The following is a 25,620-nucleotide window of genomic DNA, read 5'->3' on the forward strand; positions in this document are numbered from 1 at the left end:
ACAATGATTTTTCACAGTAAAGAAAATGAAAATCAAAGAAGTTATACAGAGTTAAGCAAAAAAGTAACCTTTTATGAAAAGTAACTGTTTATTGAACTTATAGATGACAAAGATTTCCAAACAGTCTTTTCTCAAGTTGTTTTTTTTTTTTTTTCTCCCTGAAAGGTTGGACACACTGAACCGTATGCATTAGAGTAGGAAGAGAAGAATTCTAAGTACTACTTTCTGGTGAAAGGAATAAAGGACAAGTTCTCTTCTTTGGGTTTGAGTCATGTTTAACTTGGCATATACACATTAATGATTGGCAGATTAAGTTAGAGAAGGTAACTGGGGGAAAAAAGCATAGAGCTAAAATTCACTTAAATCTGATTTGTCCATCTTTTTTTTTTCTAGGAGGGAAAAAAAGACTTCTGCACCCCAAAATATCCCCACAAAGTACAGATAGCTTATTACAAAGAGCAATTTTTCTTCCTTGTGTCTGTTTTAAACTCAGTATTTGGTCATTTCCACCAGACCTGTTTGAGTCATAATGTTTGGCATTTGCACACAGCAGCTCTTATCACAAGATTGACACAGCACAAGCACACCCACACATACACACACAAACAACTGCAAAGCAGCAGAAGCAAGAAGCTGTAGCAGGGTAGAATTACAGGATTAGTCAACTCCTAAAACAAGTTTTAACTTTTGTTCTGATTTCTCCTTGTTATCTTTTTGCTACACAAGAATGTCAGCAACATGCCATTGCTAGCAGTAATATCAAGAGCAATGAATTTCAAACAGCATACAGGGAATCGTCCTTCCTTTTAACAGAAGCAAAGTAAATTCCAGTTAAGTGGCAGGGCAGGGGAACTGGCTAGCAAACCAAACCTCCCTCTTTACCTGTGTTATTAATGCGGTTATGTAGTGCTCCTCCCCAGGACCACCTGTTTTGCTTTTGTTTTGGCTTCTGGCTTCTTTCAATTGTGCGACGTACAACAGCTTCATGTCGTTCCTTAAGTACAACAGGATAACACGTTTGGATACTATTGGGTGGTTTTTAACTTAATCTTCTTAGCAAACTCTGCTATCCTCCACATGGACAAAACCTAGCATGCATATTGGACTTGCCTTCAAGTTTATGTGCTGTCTTCTAAGGCACACACTAGAACAGGATTAATCAGCAATTAAACCATAAGTAAGTTAAAATACTAACTGCAGTTTTGAAAAGGTAAGATCTGTTTGAGACCTGCACAACTGCTGAGAAAGCACAGTGGTCCTGTTACCACAGCCACCACACAAACACACTCTAGGGCTACTTCCTACCTTGTATCTCACTCCTACTAAATACTAGAACAGGTGGAGATAAGAAACAAAAAAACACAAGGATGAGCTGACTTACACAGGATCATGCTACACGTAGTTCCCAGCTTAACTGAGACAAATCAGCCAACAGTGTATTTCATTACATACTCACTTTCTGAAAGGTTTTGTTAGGGCAAGTAATATCTAGCTGCCCGTATACTGAATGACTAAGAATTAAAAGATAGCCCTACAAATCCAAATTATATTTTTCTGCATGAGTTCACATAGTGCCATATGCTGTAACCCAGACGTGCCCAACTTAGCTGCATTTGATTCATAAAGGGCACTTTAAGGAGCAGGATCTGTGCAAGTAATGCTTAAAATCCTTTTCTGCATGCTCTCTTACACTGATCATAATCACAGAATCACAAGGTTGGAAAAGACCTTTAAGATCATCAAGTCCAACCGTTCCTGTCCTATGCTAAACCATATCCTTAAGTACCTCATCTACCCTTTTATTAAACACATCCAGAGAAGGTGACTCAACCCCCTCCCTGGGCAGCTCTTTCAGTAAAAAAATTTTTCTTAACATCTAACCTGAATCTGCCCTGGTGCAGCTTTGTGCCATTTCTCCTTGTCCTGTCTCCTGTTACCTGGCTGAAGAGACCATCATCCACCTCTCTACAACCTCCCTTCAGGTAGTTGTAGGCAGTGATAAGGTCTCCCCTCAGCCTCCTCTTCTCCAGGCTAAACATCCCCAGCTCCCTCAGCCGTTCCTCATATGATTTACCCTCCAGCCCCTTCCCCAGCCTGGTTGCCCTTCTCTGCACTCACTCAAGGACCTCAATGCCCTTCTTATGGTGAGGAGCCCAGAACTGCACACAGCACTCAAGGTGCAACCTCACCAGTGCCGAACACAATCATGTTGCGTTCTTTCCATCTTAAAGTAAAGGTTTGACAGTACCATATGGTACTTATGGTAAAAGCACACTGCAAAGTTTTTTCATCAAATTTGTTCTTACCTTATCTTCTTCTAGTCTCTGTCTTCGTTTTTCCTCTACAGCAGCTCTCCGTCTCTCTTCCTTTAACCTCTGCTCTTCTAGCTTCTTTCTGCGTTCCTCTAGGTGCTTTTCATAATGTTGCCTGGCTCTCTCTTCTCTTTCTAACCAGACAGATTCTCTTGCAGCTGTGACAAAGTCAGAAATAAAAGTATTAACATGCTATATGTGACAAAGTCAATACAATTTGAATAACCAAGCTAAGTGGAAGAAAAGGTGTGAACTCATTTTCTTAGGAAGATATACATAACATCCTAATGCCTCCTCACATATTAAAATATCATGCAACCTGGTCACACATTCATCTCATCTCTGTTCTACTTACTGTAATTACCATCAGAAATACTTAAATTATTTGAGCATATAGTTTCTATGTGGTAAACAGAATTTTGTGTCAGTTTAAAATACCTGAAGTATGTGTACACACTTCTACGATACCAACCACAATAATTGTCTGTAATCTTTTACTGTGAAAAGAAATGTAATAAAAAGATAAAACTACCACTGATCAATACAGATCTCTTACGACAGAAGTGGCTGGGAGGGCAATTCCAGCACCCAGACTGTTGGCTGTACCAACAGCTGACTAGAACAGAAGTTACCCACCAAAGAAGTACATCCAAATGGGCACTTTGATCCGTCATAGAACTCAACTGCTGCAGAGCTCTGAACAGGTTTCATAAGTAATAATCAAAACAAATCAAAAAGTACTACACAGGACTGACTTAGCTCCTTGTCAGGGTCTGAATTTTCATGAAGGTACTACCTGGAACTGTAGTCCACATCAAACCATTTACACACAGTACTCTGGACCTCTGCCCATTGCTGTCTTGGAAGTCCCAGGTACACGGAATTTCTGAGTTCTAAAAAAACCCTGTTACTTGCTTTTTAAAAGTCCCAGATATTTGATACCTCTGTATCTTTTTCATGAACTGACTGATGGGAGTGTAGAAGAGATGCACATGAAGCTCACAAGACAAACATCACTGAGAACCACATTAGAAAACCATACACAGAATGAGCTCATTGATAACAGCAGCAGCAACAGGGAACCAGGACAGCAAAGTGTCAAAGACTTTCAATTCCAAAGGGCAACAATGTAAGGAAGTTCTCTATCTGAGACTGTTTTTTAATTTAATATGGGGGAGGAAAGAGTAGAAAAGAGCCTTTTGTTATAATGACATACTCTACAACTGCCACTCCAGTCTTCCTTTAACAGAGATATTTGTTTTGACATCATCACATAACTAAAAAACCCAAATGCTTCTGGGCCTTCACAGCAGACTTGATAATCACTTTTTATAATGAATGCTAAGACTCACCTTCACCAAACTACTCTTCTGTACTTTCCTGTCCAACTCAAACAAATTCCACCTCACCCTGTAAAGAGCTTGGATTGCACTCTAAACCTTATGTACTTGCACATGCAGTCTCAAGAAAAATATCCACCTCCAGTAGATCAGGTTATATGTGGAGTATCTCCCTTAATAAAACAGCTTTCTACCACTTCAGATGTCAAATACTTTGCTGAAAAATGCAGACAGCATGTTTAGCTTTGCTGTGGTATGCAAACTAGCAGAGACATCTTTGTTCAGAAGCCACAAGCAGCCACAGGACACCCTTCTTGGCAAGATGGGTTAAAGTTCAGTAAGATGTTTGCAGGAGATTGCACGCTCATAGCTAGAATAATTACAACAACAAGGCAGAGTACAGTTGCTTAGATAATTACTAACAGTAGGTGTGAAAAGTGACACAAGTGGGAAATGATAATGCAAGAGCCACTGGAATATTTATAGAAATGCTTTCCTATGCTAATTCAGTTAAGAGACTTGAAGAAATGTGAAGTGCAGACTAAAGCAGAAACAGAGTACAGCAGAAAAAGCATCTTCCAGGCCAACTAAAATCTGCAAAGTCTCCTTCTTTGGTATCAGAGCCTTAAAACATAACAAAATAAAGCCAAAATTGGGGTTTCAAATGCAAGACTAATTTGTAAGCCAGAAACACACATCTACTGCCCCTTCTTGGGAGTCAACAGCTCAGCAAGAGAATGGATGGGCAGAGACGTGACTCTCACTAAGGTCTACGCTTCTCCTGGAGAACATGACCCCTGGTGATGCTGTCTTTTTATAGATGAGGTCCTGGGAAGACTGAGCAAAACCCTCAGACTGACTCCACCTTTTCCAACAATGGGGGTAACATCCTGAACAACTGAAGTGTAAGACATGTCACCTCTGAGGTATGGTCCTCTCTTTCTGTGTTTGCCTTCTGCTTAACCAACGCCTTGGGCAGAACCACTGGCAGTCTGTCATCAGAAAGGCAGTGATTTTTGCAAAAGCTTGCTCTTCCTATTGCTTTCTGCACGGCTGGACTGTAGAACAGGGCCAGTGCAAGAATAGCCAGCTACATCAGAGAACTGTACGGTTCCTTCCAGTTACTGTGCACACCATTTACCTTGTTTTCTTCAACAAATGAAGAAACATCCTCTAAAAGCAGTAACCCAATTGAAATTAACTGACTACTTTTTCAAGAAAAGAAAAAATACTCATCTTTAATGCCATTTAAAACTGGCAAAGACATTTCTAAAGTCCTCACACTTAAAGGCAAAAATAACGAACAGTATCACTAATATTTGAATTCTGCACTGCAAACACTTCACATTAGCTCCTTTCTCCTGAATCTTTGAGATTGAGATGGACCAAGGAAACAATCTGATTAAAAAAACAGGTTGCTTCTGTGCCTTTTTATTTTTCCAGCATTCCTATCTGCAGCTGTTCCTAGCAGAGGTTGGTCAGATGGGCAATCAGACATGCTGCTGAGTGGGTCTGGGGGTTCTGAAACCAAAGCGGGGAAGCCTTGGGTCAGAAATGGGAGTGCTGGGCAGCGCAGCACAGCCTGCTTGAGCTCTCCTGAAGTGAGACAGGGCTCATCGGTTTTCTGAACAAAACAGCATGTCAATGCTATACAGAGAAGCTGATTCCACCTTGTTGACAACAGACTAATCCAAACCCACCCTACACCTAAAATGAAAGTTAGAGAATATGGCTTCTCTCTTCCGCAGATTCATGACAGCTTCTGCCCCAAGCTCTCAACCACTCCCTAATTCCACAGACATTAAATTCAAAAGTTTTTGACTCATCTTCCAAGACCTCTGTGTCCTGTTTTGAACGATACCACATTCCTGTTTCGCTGACAGGTGACACACCTAGCTTAGAACATATTTTCTCCAAAAGATAAATTCTTTCTCCTCCATCAACAGAACCAATGACCATGTACAGGACACTCATCTGAAGACAGAAATTTCACAAAAGGCACAGTGAGGCTGGGAAATAACACCTGTTATTCAAGACGACACAAAAGGAAGGAAAGAGACACTCAGAGTTTGACTTTACAGGCCTAAATAGGTAAAATATTTTACTTCATAAAACCAAATTTCAGCAGCATAATACACTGTGAACAAAACAATAGTTTTAATAATTTTTTTCAACTCTAGCTTAAGTTTTTATCTTCCTTTCCTCAAATCACAGTTCATCAGTGCTAGACTGCAGTAATGTTAAATAACTGTTAATATCACTGCTGGAAGATGTGGTATTACTCTCTCTGTCTGTCCTTTCTGTATAATTACTTCCTGTGAAGCTTCTCCTGTTAGTTTTCATCTTCAAGATTGCTTCCTACTTGAGTCTACTGTTATGTTTCACTTCTGACAGATGTTTCAGTTCTGAGGACAGGGCTGCACAGATACATATAGATGCAGAGCTTGGAATACTTCAGCTTTAAAATGGTATATGATTTTATGGACTTATTTTATTATAACGTGCACAAATTATAACATTTATTTCAGTTATTTAATCACTATTGTTTGTCTATCTGTACATGTCACAAAAATTGATACTGGAAAAATGCGAGAATTTTTCCCTATCCTCTTCTTGAAAGGAAACCTGGGGGCCATTTCATTTACTGCATGCAAAAATTGCATAATTTGGCCTTTGTTATAAGCTTTGGCTTCCCTAGCTAACCATTCAAGAGTGGAACCAGATTGGTCCCTTACACAACATGGTATGTTTGCAACCTAAGCTAGACCTGCCTTCCCATAGGAACTGCTCTAGTTAAGAGTCTTACAGCATCCAGTCACCATGGTGCTACACAACTCAATTTAGAAAGAATAAATGCACACACCCCATTACATAGAGCCCAGACACACCAAGTACAATGTATTTGCTCAAAACCAGAACTCAATCTGACCATTTCGCTCAGGTTTTGAAACATCCATTCCCTTTGAAAAAGCTAAGAGCACCTAAGGAGCTTAGTAGCTCATATGTCATCAGAGTTCATCTAGCTGCAGCACGTTGGCTTTTACTCAATAGTCACTTACGTACAAACTGTAATGATCGTTATCAAGACAAGCTCCTGCTTCCAGCCAAAAGATTCCCTCAGAGCCTCAGATCATCTGTGTCTTTTGTGCCTGGAATCTGCTTACAATGGCAGCATGAAAATGCTTTTTGGTTATTTCTACTGAAAACAAAGTACTTCCTGAAGGGTATGAGAAATTAAGAAAAACAAAGAAAAATAATTAAAAAATCCTCAACTTTTCTAACTGCTGCCAGTGGAATAATAATTTCCCTATAAAAAACATTGATTTTGTTTGGTCTTTCTGTCATTAATGTAAATGCTTAGACTGCCTTGAGGCATTATTTGTGGTGGTTTCCACAGGCTGCAGCTTGTCACACTGTTTAGAAAAAAAAATAATGAAAATAAGATAGTTGAACTTTCAGGACTAAATTCAGGAAGAGAAAGGCTGAAAGTGTTTTTTGCTAAATAAAAGCTAACTTTTACATACACTTCCACTACTGGGAAGACAATGAGAACACCAAACCTCTGGACAGAACAGTATTTTTAAGCTTCCTGCTCCCCAGAGAAGGGATGACAAAATCATAGTTTTTGTTAAGACAACAACAGAAACACCTCAGTGATGGATTACCCAGGCAAATAGAAGTCCTAGGCTGGAAAAAATAATACAATAAATAGGTCTGATTTCAAGCAAATATAAAAGCTGTGGCTTTCCATTACCTCTAACTTACAGGCAAAACGCAGAAAATACACATGCATCTTAATATGAGGAAGCTACTAATTTTATGCTTGGGCTACTTACCAGTATTTCACTAGTACATGAAAGCATGATTTATGACAGACATCTATTTTCTCAGAAAAAGCATAGTATCTATTTTCATGGATTTAACTTTCTCCACAGATAGGGAAACCTTTCCTGCATTTAAATTTATTTTAAAATGTATTAATATTCTTTTTTCCTCACTAGAGGATCAAAGGAGACTATTCAGCGGAAATAATTTTGTAGTTTCTTTCCCCAGTCATGCACACAGATGGAGGGCTGCTCTTAGGTTTTAGGATGTAATGGAAGGGGGAGCATGCTTTAAGGGTCAAAGCCTTTATTTTCTGTTGATCCAGGTGAAGCAAAGGGATGTGCCCAGCACCTCAGCTCCCCTTTTGCTATCCCGTCTGCTGTCACCCACTTCAACCCTTTTTCCTTCTGGTCTACTGCCTATATAAAGGTAGATCAGGTAGCACCGCCTTTCTCAACCTACCTTTTGCACCCACCTTGGAGAGACAGCTTACAGGAGTAAACATCCTACAGCCTTTGTCAGTCATTCCAGCCTTTATCGTTTCTGACTTCAGAGCACTGACCTCAGCAACACCTTTCTCCTCTGACCGCTGATTCACCTTTCCTCCCTGCCAGGCCCACACTGTCTGAGACTGTGATCACCTCCTTGCTGCCTTAGCAGGAAAAAGGATCAGTGATGCTTTAACTGTACCTAAAAATGGGGACGTTCCATCAGGCCACAGAAATGGCTGACTGAATGAATTAAAAGGTGGACTTCAAAGCTGTAATTAAAGCTGAAGTTAACGTTAGTTTCCTTAAGCCAACCTCCCCCACTAACCATGCTCTGAGGGACATTCAGCACAGAAATCTTTAAACTTAACTTCCTTAAACATTTTTCTCTTATCTTGTAAACCCTTTTGACACTCAAGTCCTCTGAGAGCATCCCAAAATGATTCATATGCTAGGGTCACCGATTCCCACTTTCTGTGGGGCTTCTGACTGTGGAAATGTCAGATAAATTTCTGTCCCCAACTGCCAGAGAACAGAATAACCCAACAGGAATTCATGGACAGAAAAAACCTGTAATTTATTAATACAGTGTTTTGCCATCGATCACTTTCAAATGGGAGAGGGATTTGTATCAAAATTTGACCTTTAAAATGTTTTAATGCTTATGCATTTTAAGTATTGAGAGTTTAATTAATTTAGCCAACCTGAAACTCTATCATATTCTAAAAAGTACAATTAATAACATATTTCTTTAAATGAAGGGTTGTCAGATGGCAGGACTACCATCTTTTGTTCCCAGAGCCAGAAACTAAATGAGCCACGTGTCTTTGTTGGGATCATAATTGTGATAAAAAGGGTCATTCTTCAGGCAGAATTATCGTAGATAAAACAGGCACAGATGTAAGTCTTAAAGTGGTTCTCTCAAGAATCAGGGACAGCTATCTCCCTCACCTACCAGTACCTCTCTTGGGATTCCCATCTTGCATGACCCAGGAGGGTTGAGCACACACAGAGATATTCGTATTTTAAAGGACAGATGTTAACCTCACACATAAACGTGCAGGAAAGAGTGCATTGCAGGAACAGCATAAAGTGAAAACAGGATTACTAAAGAGCAAGTAACACATTGGAAGCATTATTTATAGAATCAAGTAAAGATTACCCTAATAATCCTGTAAAGGTTTGAATGTGCCTATTAACAACTAATAGACACATGACCAAAGGGTCAGGGGAATAAAAAACTCGAAGCATTGCTTCTAAGCATTTCCTTTATTTCTGCCAACATCAAAAGACAAGTCTAAGAGAATAAAGTTAAAAATCCAAAAATTGGTACAACTTATTAGTCATGGAAAATGTGAGCAGCACAGAAAAATCCCAAAGAATTAATGTTTCAGGGATAGCATGTCAAGAGCAATGCCTTCCCTGCACCAAAGGAACTAAAAAGTTCTTCCTTCTTGAAAGAGTGATTAGCTGAAACAGCATATGTGTTCCTGTGTGCCTTCCACATTTTTTAAAGAAATTCTAAAAATTAGACATCAATATGCTGATGTGAAAGGGGCACTTTTGTAGAAGCCCTTTTATTCTTTTCAGTTAGATAGCATAACATGATCCTCAAGAAACAGCTAATAATCGACAGTCCTACCACACATATGCTTTATGTATCCAGACAACGACAGCACTCATCTGTTCTACTCTCTAAACTCTCATTAGAAAGAGGTAGATGCTTAAGTTTCGTAAGTAAAATAAGACTGCCAAGATACCACTGCCAGATGCAAGCAAATCCTCAGGAGTGCAGAGCATATACTGACCCATTACACCACACTGGAAGTCACATCTATTGCAGCATAGTGGAATTTGAAGAAAAAACAAAAAACAAAGCTTGATAGCAAAATAAGAGGGAAAAACAAGTTTCTAATCAACCCTACTGTAATAGCAGAATATTGCCCAATAAAGAAAAATCATCATTAATAAAGTGGTACTTCACATGATCTCAACAGAAGGGTCAAAGAACTTAATTTCCATGAAAAGGTAAGTAACATGACCTCATGCAGTTTAAGTTGCTGAAAAGTCCAAGGAGTTGTTACAGATTCCTACCAGCGCTACACTGACAGAACTGAATACTGAGGGGTTTTGGCAGCAGAGAATAATTTCACTAGAGGTATGACTGAAATCCTCAACTTCTGTGTCAAAAGAAGCCTTTTCTAAACTTGACAGATCCCTCAAATCAAAAGGGGAGGAATTAGGTTTAAATCCAACTTAATTCTATTAAAAAAAATTCCTTCCTTCAGTTGCTTTACTGTTGCATGACTGATGTCCCAGTTTTAACAAAATCCAATGCTAATTTTCAGCAAGACACATTTATGTAACAACATTATACAACTTGAAGTTTAAGATAGACAGCTTAGGCATTTTTTTGCTATGGCTCACATGACATGAGTAACTGATTATCTTGGTTCTGGACTAAAAAAAAACCCCTGAAAAACCACAAAAAAAGCCAAAAAGCCTGCATACCGTTGTAAAAAAACATTGCTCTGCTGTACTTGAACACAAATCTCAAGAGACAGCTCCTAAATCATAGCATCAGAAGACAAATATACAGAGGAAAGTTCAACATGACTTTGAGTTTTCTTGCTAGTTCAAAATACTTCTTCATGCCAGAACACACAATAGCCTCGTACATGGGGACACACACTGAACTCTCCCACATAGGAATGAAGGATTCCACATCAACTTAAAAATCCTACAAGTTTGATGCTGCTTTTAAAATATTTCCCACAGAATGACACGTTTCTCAATGGAAGTCATGTCATTCCAGAAACAGATAACCAGTTATCAATAGCAAGAAAAATCAGCTTGCAGGAAACAAGAGCATCTTTACTGAAGTATTGTTACTACAAAAGATTTGAACCTGAAAAAATAATAAATTCAAGGCACAGAACTGTCATCTATGAAAAATTAATTAAAATGGGCCAACAGCCTCCATTTGCTTTGGAACCTTTAGAAACTAAGCCTAATACCATGAACGTAAACTTCAGGAGCAGCTTTTCAGGGATGGACAAAATCCTGTCACATTTGAACAAGCCAAACCCAAAGTTTTATTTTCCCCCTCCAAAATTACTCCTGTATTTCACAGGTGACTAGTACAATACCAGAAGGTGCTGTAAAAAAGAGAGGATATTGATGCTATTAAGATCTAAACGGCAATAAATCATGGCTTTCCAGGTTAGAAAAAGCAGCATAAATCTAGCTGGAGTTATGATATAGTTCTATAAACTTACAGAAGGTATAAAATGGAAATAAAGAACTTCTGTTGCTCAAGCCATAAAAACAACACAGCATCCAAAGCAATCAGGGTGAATGTGTGAAAAAATAAGAGGAAATACTTGTGCTTCCCAGCTTCCCAATTGCCACAGAATGTTGTGGCAGCCAAACACATGAAAAGTTTTCAGAAAGCCTTGGCTTCACATAATTCTAGAGTTCTCCCCAGCACCACACTCAGTATCCTGCCAATCACTGACAGCTTATTAAGTAACCTTCCCTCTCTCTGCTCACTGGAATAGAGTTATGCGCATTTTATAACATAGTGAGCGCATCTATTTGACACCTAATAAAGGTTTCACCTGACAGAAACACAAGTTTATGTAGAAAAATTCAAACCATACATTGGCATCACATTCCACAATTCTATTCTATGGCAATAATGGATGCACATGACATATATGTCATCTAATCTTAATTGGAAAAAACCCTCTAAAACTTGAAAATTCCATTTACATCAGTGAAGTTTCCTTGGATGATTACAGAAATCAACCCTTTTTTCATTAAGATTCACAAAGGTAGGTAATAGTTACGTGACAGGTATATCAATGATAAATCCCAACAGGTACATGAATTAAAAGGTCCACTTTAAAGATGCAATAGTGTAGCAAGAATTACATTATTTCATAGCTAGCACAATCAGTTTGCAGAATGCCCCTAAAAGCAACCCAACAAAAACACTGTATGTAGATGATAGTCCATAAAAACCCCTCAAACAATTAAAAAAAACAATATAGAGTAGATCATCTTACCTAGTAGTTTTTCTCGTTCTTCTCTCCGTTCTCTCGCAAGCCGTTGTCTGTCATCAACCTTTAGTATTGTTGGATGATCTGGAAATGGAAGGAGGGAGAAACAGATCACATTTCCAGAAATCCGTCTTACGAAAATAGATGGAACAACTTTAAAAATATGAGTGTGTTCTAATTATCAAGATGTAAAACACTCCCGAAGAATGCACTAAATTACAACTCTGAATTTCAAGCAAGACTACTGCCTGTGAAAACCCAGGAAGTTTTGTTTCCAAGCCTGTAACAACTGGATTGCTTAGGAGCACCCTGACAAAACACTATTCTTCCATAAAATCTCTCTAAAATGCATCTACAGGAAACTATTATAATGCAGCAGCCTCTTCCCACCAGTATTGCCTCAAAAACCCCACTAAGGTCTATTTCATAAGACAAAAGCCGCTCAGTACCCAAGCAAAACATGTTGGATCAAAACACTAGCAATTCCTGTTGATAACAGGATGCTGATCTCTACAGGTGTTTGTGTGCATGGGGGTTAAAAGCTCTGGCAAACTTGTTAAGACAGTGCATTTCATGCATGGACTGGTGTAACACTAGGTAAAGTAAGATGATAGCTTCCTCAACTACCCTTGTAGACTTACAAGTTAGCTACATGATTTCTTTAACAATATCTGCAACCAGCCACTTGGATTGCAACAATAAGACTACGAGAATGAAAAATCATTGTCAGAGCCCAGACTTGACTATAAAAGTTCAAGTTTGGCTGGAAGAACACTGAACAAGTGTTGAGTCCTCTGGAAAACCACAAAACACTGAATAGCATCCTACTTCCACCCCCAGCAGTGGAACTGTTCCAGGCAAAAAGGGAACAAAATCCAAATTACCATTTCATCTCAGCATGCTGCCAAAACCAATTTCCTACTCATCCTTAGCTTGTTCCGTTAAACCTGGAAAGCTGTTCATTCTATGCCTTTTTCACTGGCGCTGAAAGAGTCTGCTCCAAACACAAAGGAACCAAAAACACCCAGAAAAATAAAAAAAGATTCCTGGGTATAATGCCATGGTCTGATTTGTTTTCGTATTGAGGGAAACTCAGTTTTTAAATATTTCAAGGAAAAGATCTACCAAGAATCCTGTCACCATGGAAGTGCATATAAATAGAAAACAACAGATCCTTTTCAATATTCAGGGTGAATACACAAGTAAGCAACTTTAAAAAGCATGTAAAAGGCAACCTATTTTAGTATACTTTTTAAAACAAGTTCCTAGCAAAACAATACAATAGATAATAAAAATTAGGTTAAAGATATTTGCAAAAATCTGTGAAATGAGGATGTGCTCATTTAAACGAAAGAAAATCAGTAACGTGCATTTCATACTCTAACACAAGTTTCTGCATCAGGATGACAGGATTTCTTCTATGAAAGGCTTCACTAACAACTATCTTCAGTTTAATTATTCTTGAAATCTCATCAGTGAAAAACTATCATCTCCACAATGGTCAGAGACTACAGCCCCAACTACTGGCTTTAGCAATGACACAAGTAAGAGCTGCAAGGAGAAAATGCATTGCATAGTTGGTAGGAAGAAGAACATTCAAATACTACAGCCCCAGTGAAAGATGCAACAAGTGAGCAAGTCAACAGCAAAGAGAAAAAACCCCCATCACCCAGTTACAGATCAAACCTTTAATGTGGGTTGAAACAACACCTAGCCATGCCACTGAACAGATTTGTCCAAGGTATGGTGTAGACTAACACCTGGCTGATGTTAAGAAGCATGCTGGCTTGCATGCAGTCTATCCACCATCCAGACACAGGTCAAAAGGGTAGTAATATTCCCTTTCTCTTATGGCTGGCACGAGATTCACAAAACATGAATTTCTGTTGCATATGTAATCAATCAGTGCTAGTGGAATAATGCACACCCAGTATGAATTGCTCTGGAAAACAAGGATCCCCCTCCGAGGGCTGTCAGCAAAGTCAATGTAACATCGAGTTGACAGAGAATGATGAGACACTGGGGAATAACATAACATTCTGCTTCTTTCAGTATATACTTTTTCTCCTTCTAGGTTTGGGGTTGGGTTTTTTCCTTACTTGAGAGGACAGATTTCCCTATCAGGGAGAAGCAACAATTCTTCAAAGAGGCAGGAGAGATACACGGTCAGGCAAACTGAAAAGGTCTCCCTTAAGAATTCCTAATTATAGGCAAGGGAAGGAATAAAATAAATTTTTAAAGCTGTCCTCTGCCATTCTTTTTGAAGATATCCAATTATTTTTTCTCTATCACACACCTGATAGTGTTCATACAGGCAGCCCCTCTCCCAACACCCCAGGATGTGTTAGAAGAATCCTAAAGAATTCATACTGAGTTGCAAGCTATGCAAAGCCTAAGTACGTCTTCAGTAACAAGCTGTTTTGCATGCATTTGGGAGCACAAAGAACTAAATCAATATTGGCACAGAGATGGGGATAACACCTTTGTGGCAATCCAGCATTACCTTTGCTCTTCTAGAAGGTGAGCATACAATGCTGGTGAAAACCTTACACTGTTAATTAAAACGTCTTTTCTAAGCCTTGAAAATGATAGTTGCATAGTTTGGCTACAAGCCAAATCTCCAACAACTGCATTCTGAATCCAGCTGATCTGCTGACAGCCCCAGTGCAAAGCTTCAATAGCTTCAAATTGTGGCAAAACGGGAAAGTTCATCATCCCTGCTCCCCATTTTATTTCTCACGTGTTTGCCCATTAACAGTACCTGCCAGGCACGTACCTGGGAGACAAGCATTTCTTCTCTTTCAGTAGGAATACCAGGACATACACACAAGGTACTCTGTACTCATCATCAGGCAATAGCTTTAAAGTTGTGGCACAACGGAGATGGGAAATATGTCATAACAAATCCTGCAAGAATTCCTGAATTCTTACAGAAATAGTTGATAACTGGGCATATACACATGCTGCTGCAGAAGTTGCAGCCTGGTTATACAGCAATGTGTGTGAACTCAAACTCAGCAACCTACTTCTCTACACTTATATAACATACAAATGTTTAATATCATGCCTGAGAGGGATGTTTGGAGATTAAAGAAGCTATAACTCTACAAAGGGGAAATTAATTTTGTGTCTACTACTGGAAAGTAAGCCTCTAAACTACATACAAAAGTATTTTTTATAAACTTAAAGCAATTATTGCAAGGTTAAAATTATTTTAAAGAATGTAATTGTTTATTGAGAAGAGTTCAGAAGCCACCAGTGGCATTTTGCAGCACTGAAATGTCAGTCGGTGTTGGTCCCTAATTATATTAACAAAAGGAAAATGCAGGCTTTTAAAGTCTTATATATAAACTAATATTCAAACTCTTAAGCACAGTTGATGTTTGTAGAAGTCAGGTTGTAATTTTGCTAAATCAGTAATTGCCATATGTACTTATTACATACAGGCAGTTTCTGTGGCTCAGAGAACTATCAGCTGCTCGCAGCGTGACTTCAGAAGTCAGGCTACTGCTGTTCTTCATTTCCATTTATAATCCTCTCAATCTCTTCTCACAAATGGCTGCTTCCGTTTTGCCCTTGACTCCTAGGGTGCTAACTTCTTGTGTGAAAAACTAAGTGGAAAACAACAGCCAGTTTGTATGTTAGTTCACAGGGGTGCTGTGGGGGAAAGAAATGTGAGCCCCAGCATCATTTGAAACAATGCATTCCTTGGATCTCAAACTTACTTCCCTTTGTTCTAGCTCCTTTTGCACTGCCATGCCTACATTCAGTTGCCTTGGACTCCTAATGTTTGTTCAGCCTGTAGACACCTTACAGACAATAATGACAGTGTTTATCATGACAGCTGTCATTCCTGCTGCAAACTCTTTGGCTTTTAACAAAAACACTGAGTCTAAATTAAAAAAAAAAAAAAAAAAAATCAAACCCCAAAGAAACCAAAAGCAAACTCTAACCTCACAGGAGCTCTCTCCAATATGGACTCTCACCAACTGGGTGCAGGCTAAACCCTTAGAATATGTCTGTGCTCTTCCCCACTCCAGTCCCAGCTCTTTTGCGTTCCTTTCTTTGCACCAGCACAGATGAAGGGAACATTGAAGCAGGTAGGACACCCTCATGAGAAATTAAAACCAAGATTAAACTACTGAACACTTCCAACACAGAGTTCTGGTTTTGCTGTGGAAGTGAGTAATGTTACCTCAATCTTTTTCCCATTTCTTCTCTGATGGAGAGCAGCAATGAATGCTGTGATTTGTGCTGGACCAAGTAAACAAGGTGTGATCTGGACAGACAGCACTGGGATTGCTTCCTTCTGGGGATTTAGGCCAGGTACTCAGTTTGGGGGTAGGGAAGAGTCTGTCAGTACAAAGCAGCCACTGGGCTGCAAGGCTGTCAAGGTGAGCCCAGACCTCAGCAACAAAAGTACCTAAGCTTTCTCAGGCACCTATACAAGATCGTTACTAATCCTGTATTTTAAACTCGGGTACCTGCATTGCAATACAGGCAGAATTTAGATATTTAAGTGCTCTTCTGGATCTTGGTCTAAACATGCAAGTGGAACAGACTCACAGCATCGGGGACTGCATTAAGCATTTCAGTACATAGACTTTCAACTGTGTAAGTGAACAGTGAATTAAGTCCACACAGTAGGTCTGGCATGGTGAAGTAATGACAAACTTCTGCACACTGCATGGAGTACCTTACAGAACACGGCGTGCCTTGCAGTAACTGAAGAAACATCTGAACAGAAAAACATTCATATAAAGCTGTAAATCCTTGCCTACAGCAGATAAATCTCACACAAGCACAAAAGCAGCTAGAGTGGCCTCTGTTGCCTCATCTCACTTCTCAACCCTCATTCCTGAACTGTACTAAGCTAAGCAGATGATTTTTTTTCAGTTTTACTTCTCTGCAAACAATCAGAGATTCTGGCCTAACTACAGTCACCAATACTGGTTTTGACTGAAAAAGTAAGAGAGGTTTAAAAGCATCAAACACTTCAAAAATGCCTAAGATGACAGCTGGTTTTCATACTCCACGGATTGAGATAAACAGCCTTATAGCACGAAGCACAGGGAGTGGCATACCTGGTTTAGTTGCACTGTTGCTTTGCCCTGAAGTGATTTTCTTGTCTTGTGTTTTAGAACCTTCAGCTGCAAAAAATGAGAACGAAAAAGAGAGAGATTAATTAACCATATAACTAAACAACAGCTTTATCACTATTTATAATGCAACTTAAACATCAACAAATTCCCTTTAAAAACAAACCATTGTGAAATACCACTTGAATACTTTTCTACACTGTTTTGTACAGAAATAACCCTGAAGGTTACACAGAAAACACTGAGGCCACAATACAAGCTCCCCATTAAAGCTGGAGAAAGGACCACAAGAACAACCCCTGCTAATAATGGTAATTTTTAATAAGGTTTATGTTTTTTTCCATGCCATGATAATGCTGCACCCACAGCTGAGTTCTCCTCTTTCTTCCCAGTGATGCTTTGCAAGCCACTACTTGAAAGAACAGCAAACTTAGGGGTTTTTTTTTAATTTTATTCCCCTTGAAGGAAGCTGAATTCATCACACTGATAAAAGCAAGATAGTGGAAATAAGAGAATGTAAATGCAGAGTGACTCTGAATCTGCCAACAGCTGCAATAATTGGATGGGATGAGGAACCTGTTGCTAAAGCTGACTCACAGATACCAGGCTTCTCAAGGTATGGTGCCAGATACTGGTAAGAACTTCATAGGTACTTTACAAATTACTAACATGGTTGTTATGCAGAACTGAAGACAGAGCAATTTATGACCTGAATGAAGTCTAACAGAGGAGATATTCTTGTTATTTTCAGTAGACTTTTGATTGGGTCCTGTCAGTCTAGAAAGAGATAATTCTGGGGCTCTGAATGGTCTTTCATCAAACCTTTATTAAAAACACCAAAACAAAACCCACCAAAAAAAAAAAAAAATTCATTATTATACTTTAAATCACAACCTATCCTTGGCTTAAAAGCCAAGCCAGAAAATTAGATGACACAGTTTTCTCAACTCACTGCTCCTTTTCATGTCCAGCAGCTCCACTATAGGAGTGTTTGAGTCTACAGTGCGGCAATGACAGGCTATAAAAATTCTAAGAACCCTTCCACAAACAGCTTGAAAGTATTTGCAAGCAAGGATAAAGAGACAATTATATCAATAAAGCCTAGGGGAGGAAAAAAACCCCATTTATTTAATTTAAAAATATCACTAGAAATGAAAGTTGGAGAAACCCCACAATTACTCCAGCTTTAAAAGCCAAACAGACACGACTGTGTTAGATCCACTTCAGAAAACATAATGTTAAAAGGTTGTTTTTTTCAGAAGGCTCCAAGCAATTTCCTACACTTGTCAACTTTAACAATACAATACACACTCAGGCCTTGCTGCCTCGGTGAGTTCATTCCCTTCATGGCCTGACAAAAGTCTTTTTATCTCCTTTACCTCCTTCAACTGGCATGTTGCAGGATGAACATCAAGGATAAAGGGTAGCAGGAGGAGCCTATGTGACACTGTACCCTTTTTGCAGGTGGTGTGATTTAACCTGGCCAGCAGCTAAAGCAAACACACACCTGCCTGCTCACTCCTGCCCCACCCCCCCTCACAGTGGGAAGGGAAAGACAATTTTAAGAGGAGAAACTCAAGTATTGAGATAAAAACATTTTAACAGGACAGAAAAAGAAGATAATAGTAATAGAATACACAAACCAAGTGATGCACAGCACCCACTGACTGATGACCAGCTAGGTCCCAAGCCATGGCCTGTCCCTGACCAATTCCTCCTCCCAGCTTATATACTGAGGATGATGATGTCTGCTATGGAATATCCCTTTGTCCAGCTGGGGTGAGCTGTCCTGGCTGTGCCCCCTTCCCAGCTTCCTGAGCATGTCCTGCAGAAGGCTCATGCCTCCTCACTGGCAGCACCTTGGAAGTTGCCAGTCCTTAACTTAATTGTAAACACTGCTTGGCAACAACTAAAACATCAGTATTTTATCAACATTATTTTCACACAAAGTCCAAAACACAGCACTGCACCAGCTGCTAGGAGGGAAATTAATGTCATCCCAGCTGAAACCAGGACAGCTGTGGGGAGGCAGATAAAAAAAAATAGCATTGATCAAATGTTTCGTGTTCATGAGCAATCTTTTGCTGAGAGCAGCATTCAAAAAAAATCACATCATCTCACAAAAAAAGTATGAAGTTTTAAATAGTTGTCAAAAAAGACACTCCCTTCCCTGACAACTTGTATTAAGACTCTTGTGACCAACAGAAGCATTGAACCAACCAAATAACTGATTTTAGATCACAATAAGAATTGCCACACCTTAAAGGTAGCCCAAGAAAATATTTTAGTATTTTACCATTTTTAAGGCCTCATGCACAGGATTAGTTTGACCTATAGATAGATGGATTGAGTTATTGGCAGGATAATCTGAACAACACTGAGCACTTAAACCTCCAGGCTTTGTAGAACCTATCATTATCAAAACCCATACTTTTTCCTCTCTGTGTTCCAAATTTGTGCTACCAAGCCTGGAAAGAAGTGTTTTATTCACCAGAGTAAGTGCATTTGAACTCCTAATACCTTAGAAACTCTTTATATCTTACTACTACCTTAGCCTGGGAGGGGAGGGCAGGTAAAACAGACTTGCCTCCTGCTTGCATCAGCCATTTAGAACATTCTCAAAAAATGTCATGCTATAATGCAAGGGGAAACCTACATCATGATTCTAGGGCATCATTTGGAAGAGAAAACTGTTATAAAAGAGTAAAAATACTGTTTCTGAGCATTAAGAGACCACTTATGCTTCAGCATAAGTTTCTCTGCGCATCTTACACAGTGCAGGGGCATTATTTTCTTCAAGCCCTGTGCCATGGGTTTATGCCATGCTCTATTGAAACAACGGCTTAAATGCCATCCAGATAATACACTTGTAACAGAGCCTAGGTACACACGGTAGTGTTTTTCCCCTCATATTTCCTCTTGTCTGATATTTGCTTGGAATATATTGTGATACTGTTTGAGTACACATTCATATGACCACTCATGTGACAGGCAATGAAGAACAGATGGCACAAGCATGAATTTTAATGATGCTGGATATCAAATAAGAATTGGCACAAGTATTTAGTAAGTCGTGTAGGTGTGCGCCCACATAGAATATACCTCTTGCTCTAAGATACAAACAGATTAATCAGACAACTAAACTTCTAAAATCCAAACCTAAATATTGACAATACTGGTTCCAGCAAGACTCAATAACTTAACACATGCCAGGAGAGACATCATCCAACTACCTAATACTTGCTCTGTTGCTTATCTTGAACCACTGTCTTTACACGGAGGGAACAGAAGTTGCATAAAGAAGTGTTGAAAGTAAGAGGATATTTTTCTGAGAAGCATTCTGGAAACTGCTGAAGACAGCCTGGGAAATAGTGCATATACATGGGGAAAAAAAAAAATCACAGAATCGAAGCTGTTGAGACTGGAAGGCATCTCTGGAAATCACCTACTCCATCCCCTCTGTTCAAAGTAGCGATGCCAGAGTAGGCTACAACCAGCTGGTTTTGAATCTCTCTAAGAACAGAGATGCAACAACTGCTCTGAGCAACCTGTTCCAGTCTCTGACCACAGTTCACAGTGGAAAAGTTTTCATATGTCTGAACGTTATTTTCTGTATTGCAATTATGTGCCCATCATCTCCTGTCTTGTCACAGTGTGCCACAAAGAGGAGTCTGGCTCTGTCTTTTTTTCCACCCTATCAGGAATTTTCTGATACGCAGTTCTTCCTATTCTTCCCTCTCCCCCCCACCATCCCACCCCCCAACCCGCAATGTTTCTAAAGTTGAACCACAACACTAAGTGATTTTCCCAGAGCCCACCTTTACTTTGCAAGGACCTGTTTCAGTAAACAGGTCTTCCAACAGCCAACCACAAAGGAACTCTTCAAACCAGGATGCTCCGGTCAGTTATTAAACCTTTTTCTTTGGCCTTTCTCCCCGGGTGAGATGTTTTCTAACATCCATCCTACTGCCTAATGCTTTCAGGTAAGAAATTCAGATGAAAAGCTTTGTCTAAGCAGGGCCTACAAAGGCTTAAAAATATGCAAATATACCTACCTACCTTTCCAGCACTTGGGTTTCAGAGACTGCACAGAAATCACCTGCCGACTGAAGCATGGGCGGAATCAAAACCTTGTTTTCTTTCTAAACACATCAATGCAACACTGTGTTTATTGTGGTTGGAGGCTTTCTTCCTCCCCATTTTCTAAAAGTAAGTATGTATTTTAAAATTAAAAGTAATTTTAGTAGTGAGCTGGATAATCCATTCAACTGTTAAGTTCTCAGTGACTGGCTAGCAACTGATGGTGGGAGCATTGGCCTGGGCTAAGAATCACTCTCAGGTTACTACTGCTATTGACTGAAGCAATACTCTTACTACTTGTCGTGGTTCAGCCCCGGCAGCAGCTGAGCCCACAGCACCACTCACTCCCCCCTTCATCTCCCAGCAGGTCAGGGAGGAGACACAGGCAGGGAAAGGGGAACAGTGGGGTGGGATAAGGGCAGTTTGCTGGGACAGCATGGGGAGAGGGGAACAACAACAGGACCCATCACACAATGCACAGAGAGATAACACAAAGCACTTACTGACCCAAAGACTGACCGAACACTCTGCTCACACTCAACCTGTCCCATCCTCTCCCCAGCCAGCCCCTTTTATGGGGTGTGATGTTACACAGTCTGGGAACACCTCTGGCCAGCTCAGCTCACCTGTGCCAGCTGCTGGGGGATTAATGTGGCCTCGCCCAAGCCAGGACACTACAACTTTGGATGCATTACAGATGTTGAGCATAACGTCAGTGATGCAAAATCCTGCAGCAGCTCACTACAGGTTAGTGAAACTCCAGTTTGCTACAAAGCCAGTTCTGACAAAGCTGCTTCAAACTTAGGGAATTATCTCCTCCACCTGCCAGAAATACAAATTCCTTCAAGAAGTCAAATACTTTCTCCCCTCAATTTTTAATGAGTTTTCTCTCCCTTGCTTCACCACATACTTCTCCAGTGTTAGTTACACAGCCTGAAATGCCAAACTGCAAGCATGTGAAAGGCAAATTTAACTAAGCAGTAAAAGCCCAGACATACCAAAAATGCACATCTATCAGATAATTTTAAGATATGCACTACCAATAATTGCTTAAAAGTATAGAATAGTATAGAACTTCAATTTTAAGGCAGCATTTGGGGATTAAAATGCAAGCGTGAGCAAAACAATACTGTGAACTTGTGCTTCGGCAACACAAGTTAAATACTCAAGTTAAAATGCATTCCTACCTATATACTCAGTATGAAGTACCAATCACTGAAACCAATAGGAAGAACCCAAGCTAAATTACTATATCAACATCTTGTAACAGTTAATAAAGAAATTTCAGGTCATTCACTTGTGAATTTAGAAAAATCACACAGTCATAGAATTGTTTATATTGAAAAGACCCTTAAGATCGAGCCCAACTGTTAACTCTGCACTCCCAAGTCCACCAGAAAACCATGTCCCTCAGCAGCACACCTGTGTCTTTTAAATCCCTCCAGGGACGGCGCCTCAACTGCCTCTCTGGACAGCCTATTCCAATGATTGACAACCCTTTTGGTGAAGAAATTTTTCCTAATATCCGATCTAAATCTCCCCTAGCACAACTTGAGACCATTTTCTCTTGTCCTATTGCTTGCTACTTGGCAGAAGAGACCTATACCTACCTTGTTCCAAGTTGTAGAGTGCTAAGTTCTCCCCTCAGCTAAACCACCCCAGTTCCATCAGCAGCTCTTTGTAAGACTTGTGCTCCAGACCTTTCACCAGCTTCCTTGGCCCTCCCTCGTGCCAGCACCTCCATGTCCTTCTTGTAGTGAGGGGCCCAAAACTGAACACAGTACTCGAGGTGCAGCCTTAACAATGCCGAGTACAGGGGGACAACACTTCCCTAGTCCTGCTGGCTATGCTATTCCTGACACCAGCCAGGATGCTGTTGGCCTTCTTGGCCACCTGGGCACACTGCTGGCTCATGTTCAGCTGGCAGTCAACTGACAGCCCCAGGCCCTTTCCTGCCAGGCAGCTTTCCACCCACGCTTCCCTAAGCCTGCACAATTGCCTGGGGTTGTTGTGACCCAAGTGTAGGACTCAGCACTTGGCCTTGTTGAACCAGTTGGCCTCAGCCCATCAATCCAACCTGCCCAGATCCCTTTGTAGAATCTTCCTACCCTCAAGCAGATCAACATTCCCACACAACATGGTGCTGTCTACAAAATTATGGAGGGTGCATATCATTGATAGAGATATTAATTAGAACTGACCTCAGCACTGGGCCCTGCAGAGCACCACTTGTGACCAGCAGCCAACTGGATTTATCTCCATTCACATCTTTAGGTGTGACCATCCAGCCAGTATTTTACCCATCAAAGCACACGCCCATCCAAGCCATAAGCAGCCAGTTTCTCAAAGAAGATGCTGTAGGAAAACACTATCAAATGCTTTACTGAAGTTTAGGTAGACAATATACACAGCCCTTCCCTAATCCACTAAGTGGGTTACCTTGTCATAGAAGGAGATCAGGTTAGTCAAGCGGGACCTGCCTTTCATGAACCCATGGTGACTGGGCCTGATCACCTAAGAAGTTATATCTGCAGAATAAAATGGAGGACTACATCACCAAAGCAACATAAAGAATTTTACTGCCCTCTGAATGCACACTACATGATTGCATTCTGTTCTAAGGATGTAGCATGGTGTCCTGGGTTTGGCTAGGGCAGAGTTAATTTTCTTTTCAGTAACTAGTGCAGTGCTGTGTTTAGAATTTAGGATGAGAACAATGTTGATAACACACTGATGTTAAGTATAATAAGATCTATAATAAGATTATGAGTGGGAGTCAGAGGATCCTAAGCTCCTCGTTCTCAGCTCTGCCATTAATACATGGCATAGTACAAAACTGAAAACTAGATCTCAGTTTCTCTATCTGGAAAAGCAGAAAAGGAATAATAATAAAAAAGGGATGCACTGCTGCTAAATGCATATGCATTTACAAACAACAAGATCTGAGAAAAACAGTTGCAGCATGGAATTCAGAATTTAAACATTCCAGAGAAAGAGCTGAAATAAAGGGATGTGTAAGATTGACCTGTGCTAGGGAGGATCTCTGTACATCCAGCTTTAGTTTTATCTTGAACCAAGACAAGTGCAAAACTGGCAGATTATACCTAAGAAAGCAGTTTTGTGATGAGAATGAATTCTGTTTACAAATCTATGATCAGTTCAGATATGTCTGCGTGTTCATATTCAGACATGTTTAATCATTAGCAGGATGAGTACAAGCCCTAGAAGGACTGATAAGCAACTTCATAAAGGACCTCAATTTGCCCCATTTCCCATACAGCCATTATCATTCAATTTAGTCATTTCCCACAGGAGCTAAGACTCCCTGTCCCAAGTACCTGTACCAAAGCCTGCTTTCTAATAGGGGAAGACCCAAACATTTTGTAACAGAAAAAGGTATTTAAAAAGCTGATACATGATCAGTATCTGTCAGAAAAAAAATGCCTTTAATAACATTACAGTCTAAGGTGTTCCTCTTGAAGTAAAGAAACCATCTCTCCTCAGCTTCTCCAAAGGTTGAGCAGAAATAGGGATTACTAGCAGTGGGAAGCAAAAAAAAAAGTGCAAAGAGAAATTCCATCTTAGAAGATGCAAAGATTAGGAATTGTCTCATAGGAAACCTTGAAAAAGGAAGATGACAATAAGCTTTCAGTGCTTCTTTACCTGCCACGTCATCTCTGGTCAAAGGAGACTGGTCTGAGAGACTAAGCAAGACAGTACATCCAAGGGGAAAAGTCTGACTGAGAAGTAAAGCCCCTGGGAGGGTTCCCTGGGAAGCAGGAGAATCATTTGCACAGACCCCAGGGAAAAAAAAACCCAAACAACCAGAGGAAATAGGGAGCTGGGATGCATCACACCAGCATTTTGACAGGCTTTTTCAAAAACATAAAAACTGTTCAGATTATGAATGTTTTTTGGCAAATTAAGTGCATGTTTGCACAACATAAACCAGCTGTTTATGTACCACCTCCCCCCCCTACCCCACCTCCCCCCCCTAGTGAGGTAAACAGCAAAACAGAGTGCCCACAGCAAGGCTGGAGACCTAGAAGGGTGACTTTAAAGCTCTGTTCAGCTAAGGAAGGACATCGGGCATAAGTCTCCACTTCCAGAAGTGGAATCGCCAACAGATGCAGTGGGATGGGGCACTTGGGAACAACAAGCCCAAGATGGTGCTCAGACCCGTGCCAGGGTCAGGACGTGCACAGCTGCCCTCACAGAACAGCACCCTGCCAAATGCCTGAAAAGAGGAACTATACAAGGGCTGCAGAACCGTGGATGAGATGCATGCACACAGGCAGCTACATGGGCCTGACAGTTCAGGTACACCTCTGGCTAAAGGCTGTGCTGAGCAGCCAAGAGGAAACGCTGCCTTCCAGTTTCCTGCTCTAATTCCACAAGAGAGAGACAGGAAC

General features: G+C 40.3%; 1 protein-coding gene across 1 annotated transcript in view; it reads right to left on the reverse strand.

The window, feature by feature from the left end:
* Nucleotides 1–25,620, reverse strand: part of MAP7 (microtubule associated protein 7) — a gene marked incomplete at both ends in the record, with an annotated part of 104,723 nt that overhangs the window by 31,987 nt on the left and 47,116 nt on the right. The window contains 4 exons of the mRNA XM_084261037.1: nucleotides 883–994; nucleotides 2,307–2,470; nucleotides 12,036–12,113; nucleotides 17,114–17,179. Of these exons, the coding sequence (XP_084117163.1) occupies nucleotides 883–994; nucleotides 2,307–2,470; nucleotides 12,036–12,113; nucleotides 17,114–17,179 (420 nt within the window). The remainder of the gene's footprint in view (nucleotides 1–882; nucleotides 995–2,306; nucleotides 2,471–12,035; nucleotides 12,114–17,113; nucleotides 17,180–25,620) is intronic.

This window comes from Gallinula chloropus (assembly GCF_964237585.1).
Source record: "Gallinula chloropus genome assembly, chromosome: 3".
Lineage (NCBI taxonomy): Eukaryota > Metazoa > Chordata > Aves > Gruiformes > Rallidae > Gallinula > Gallinula chloropus.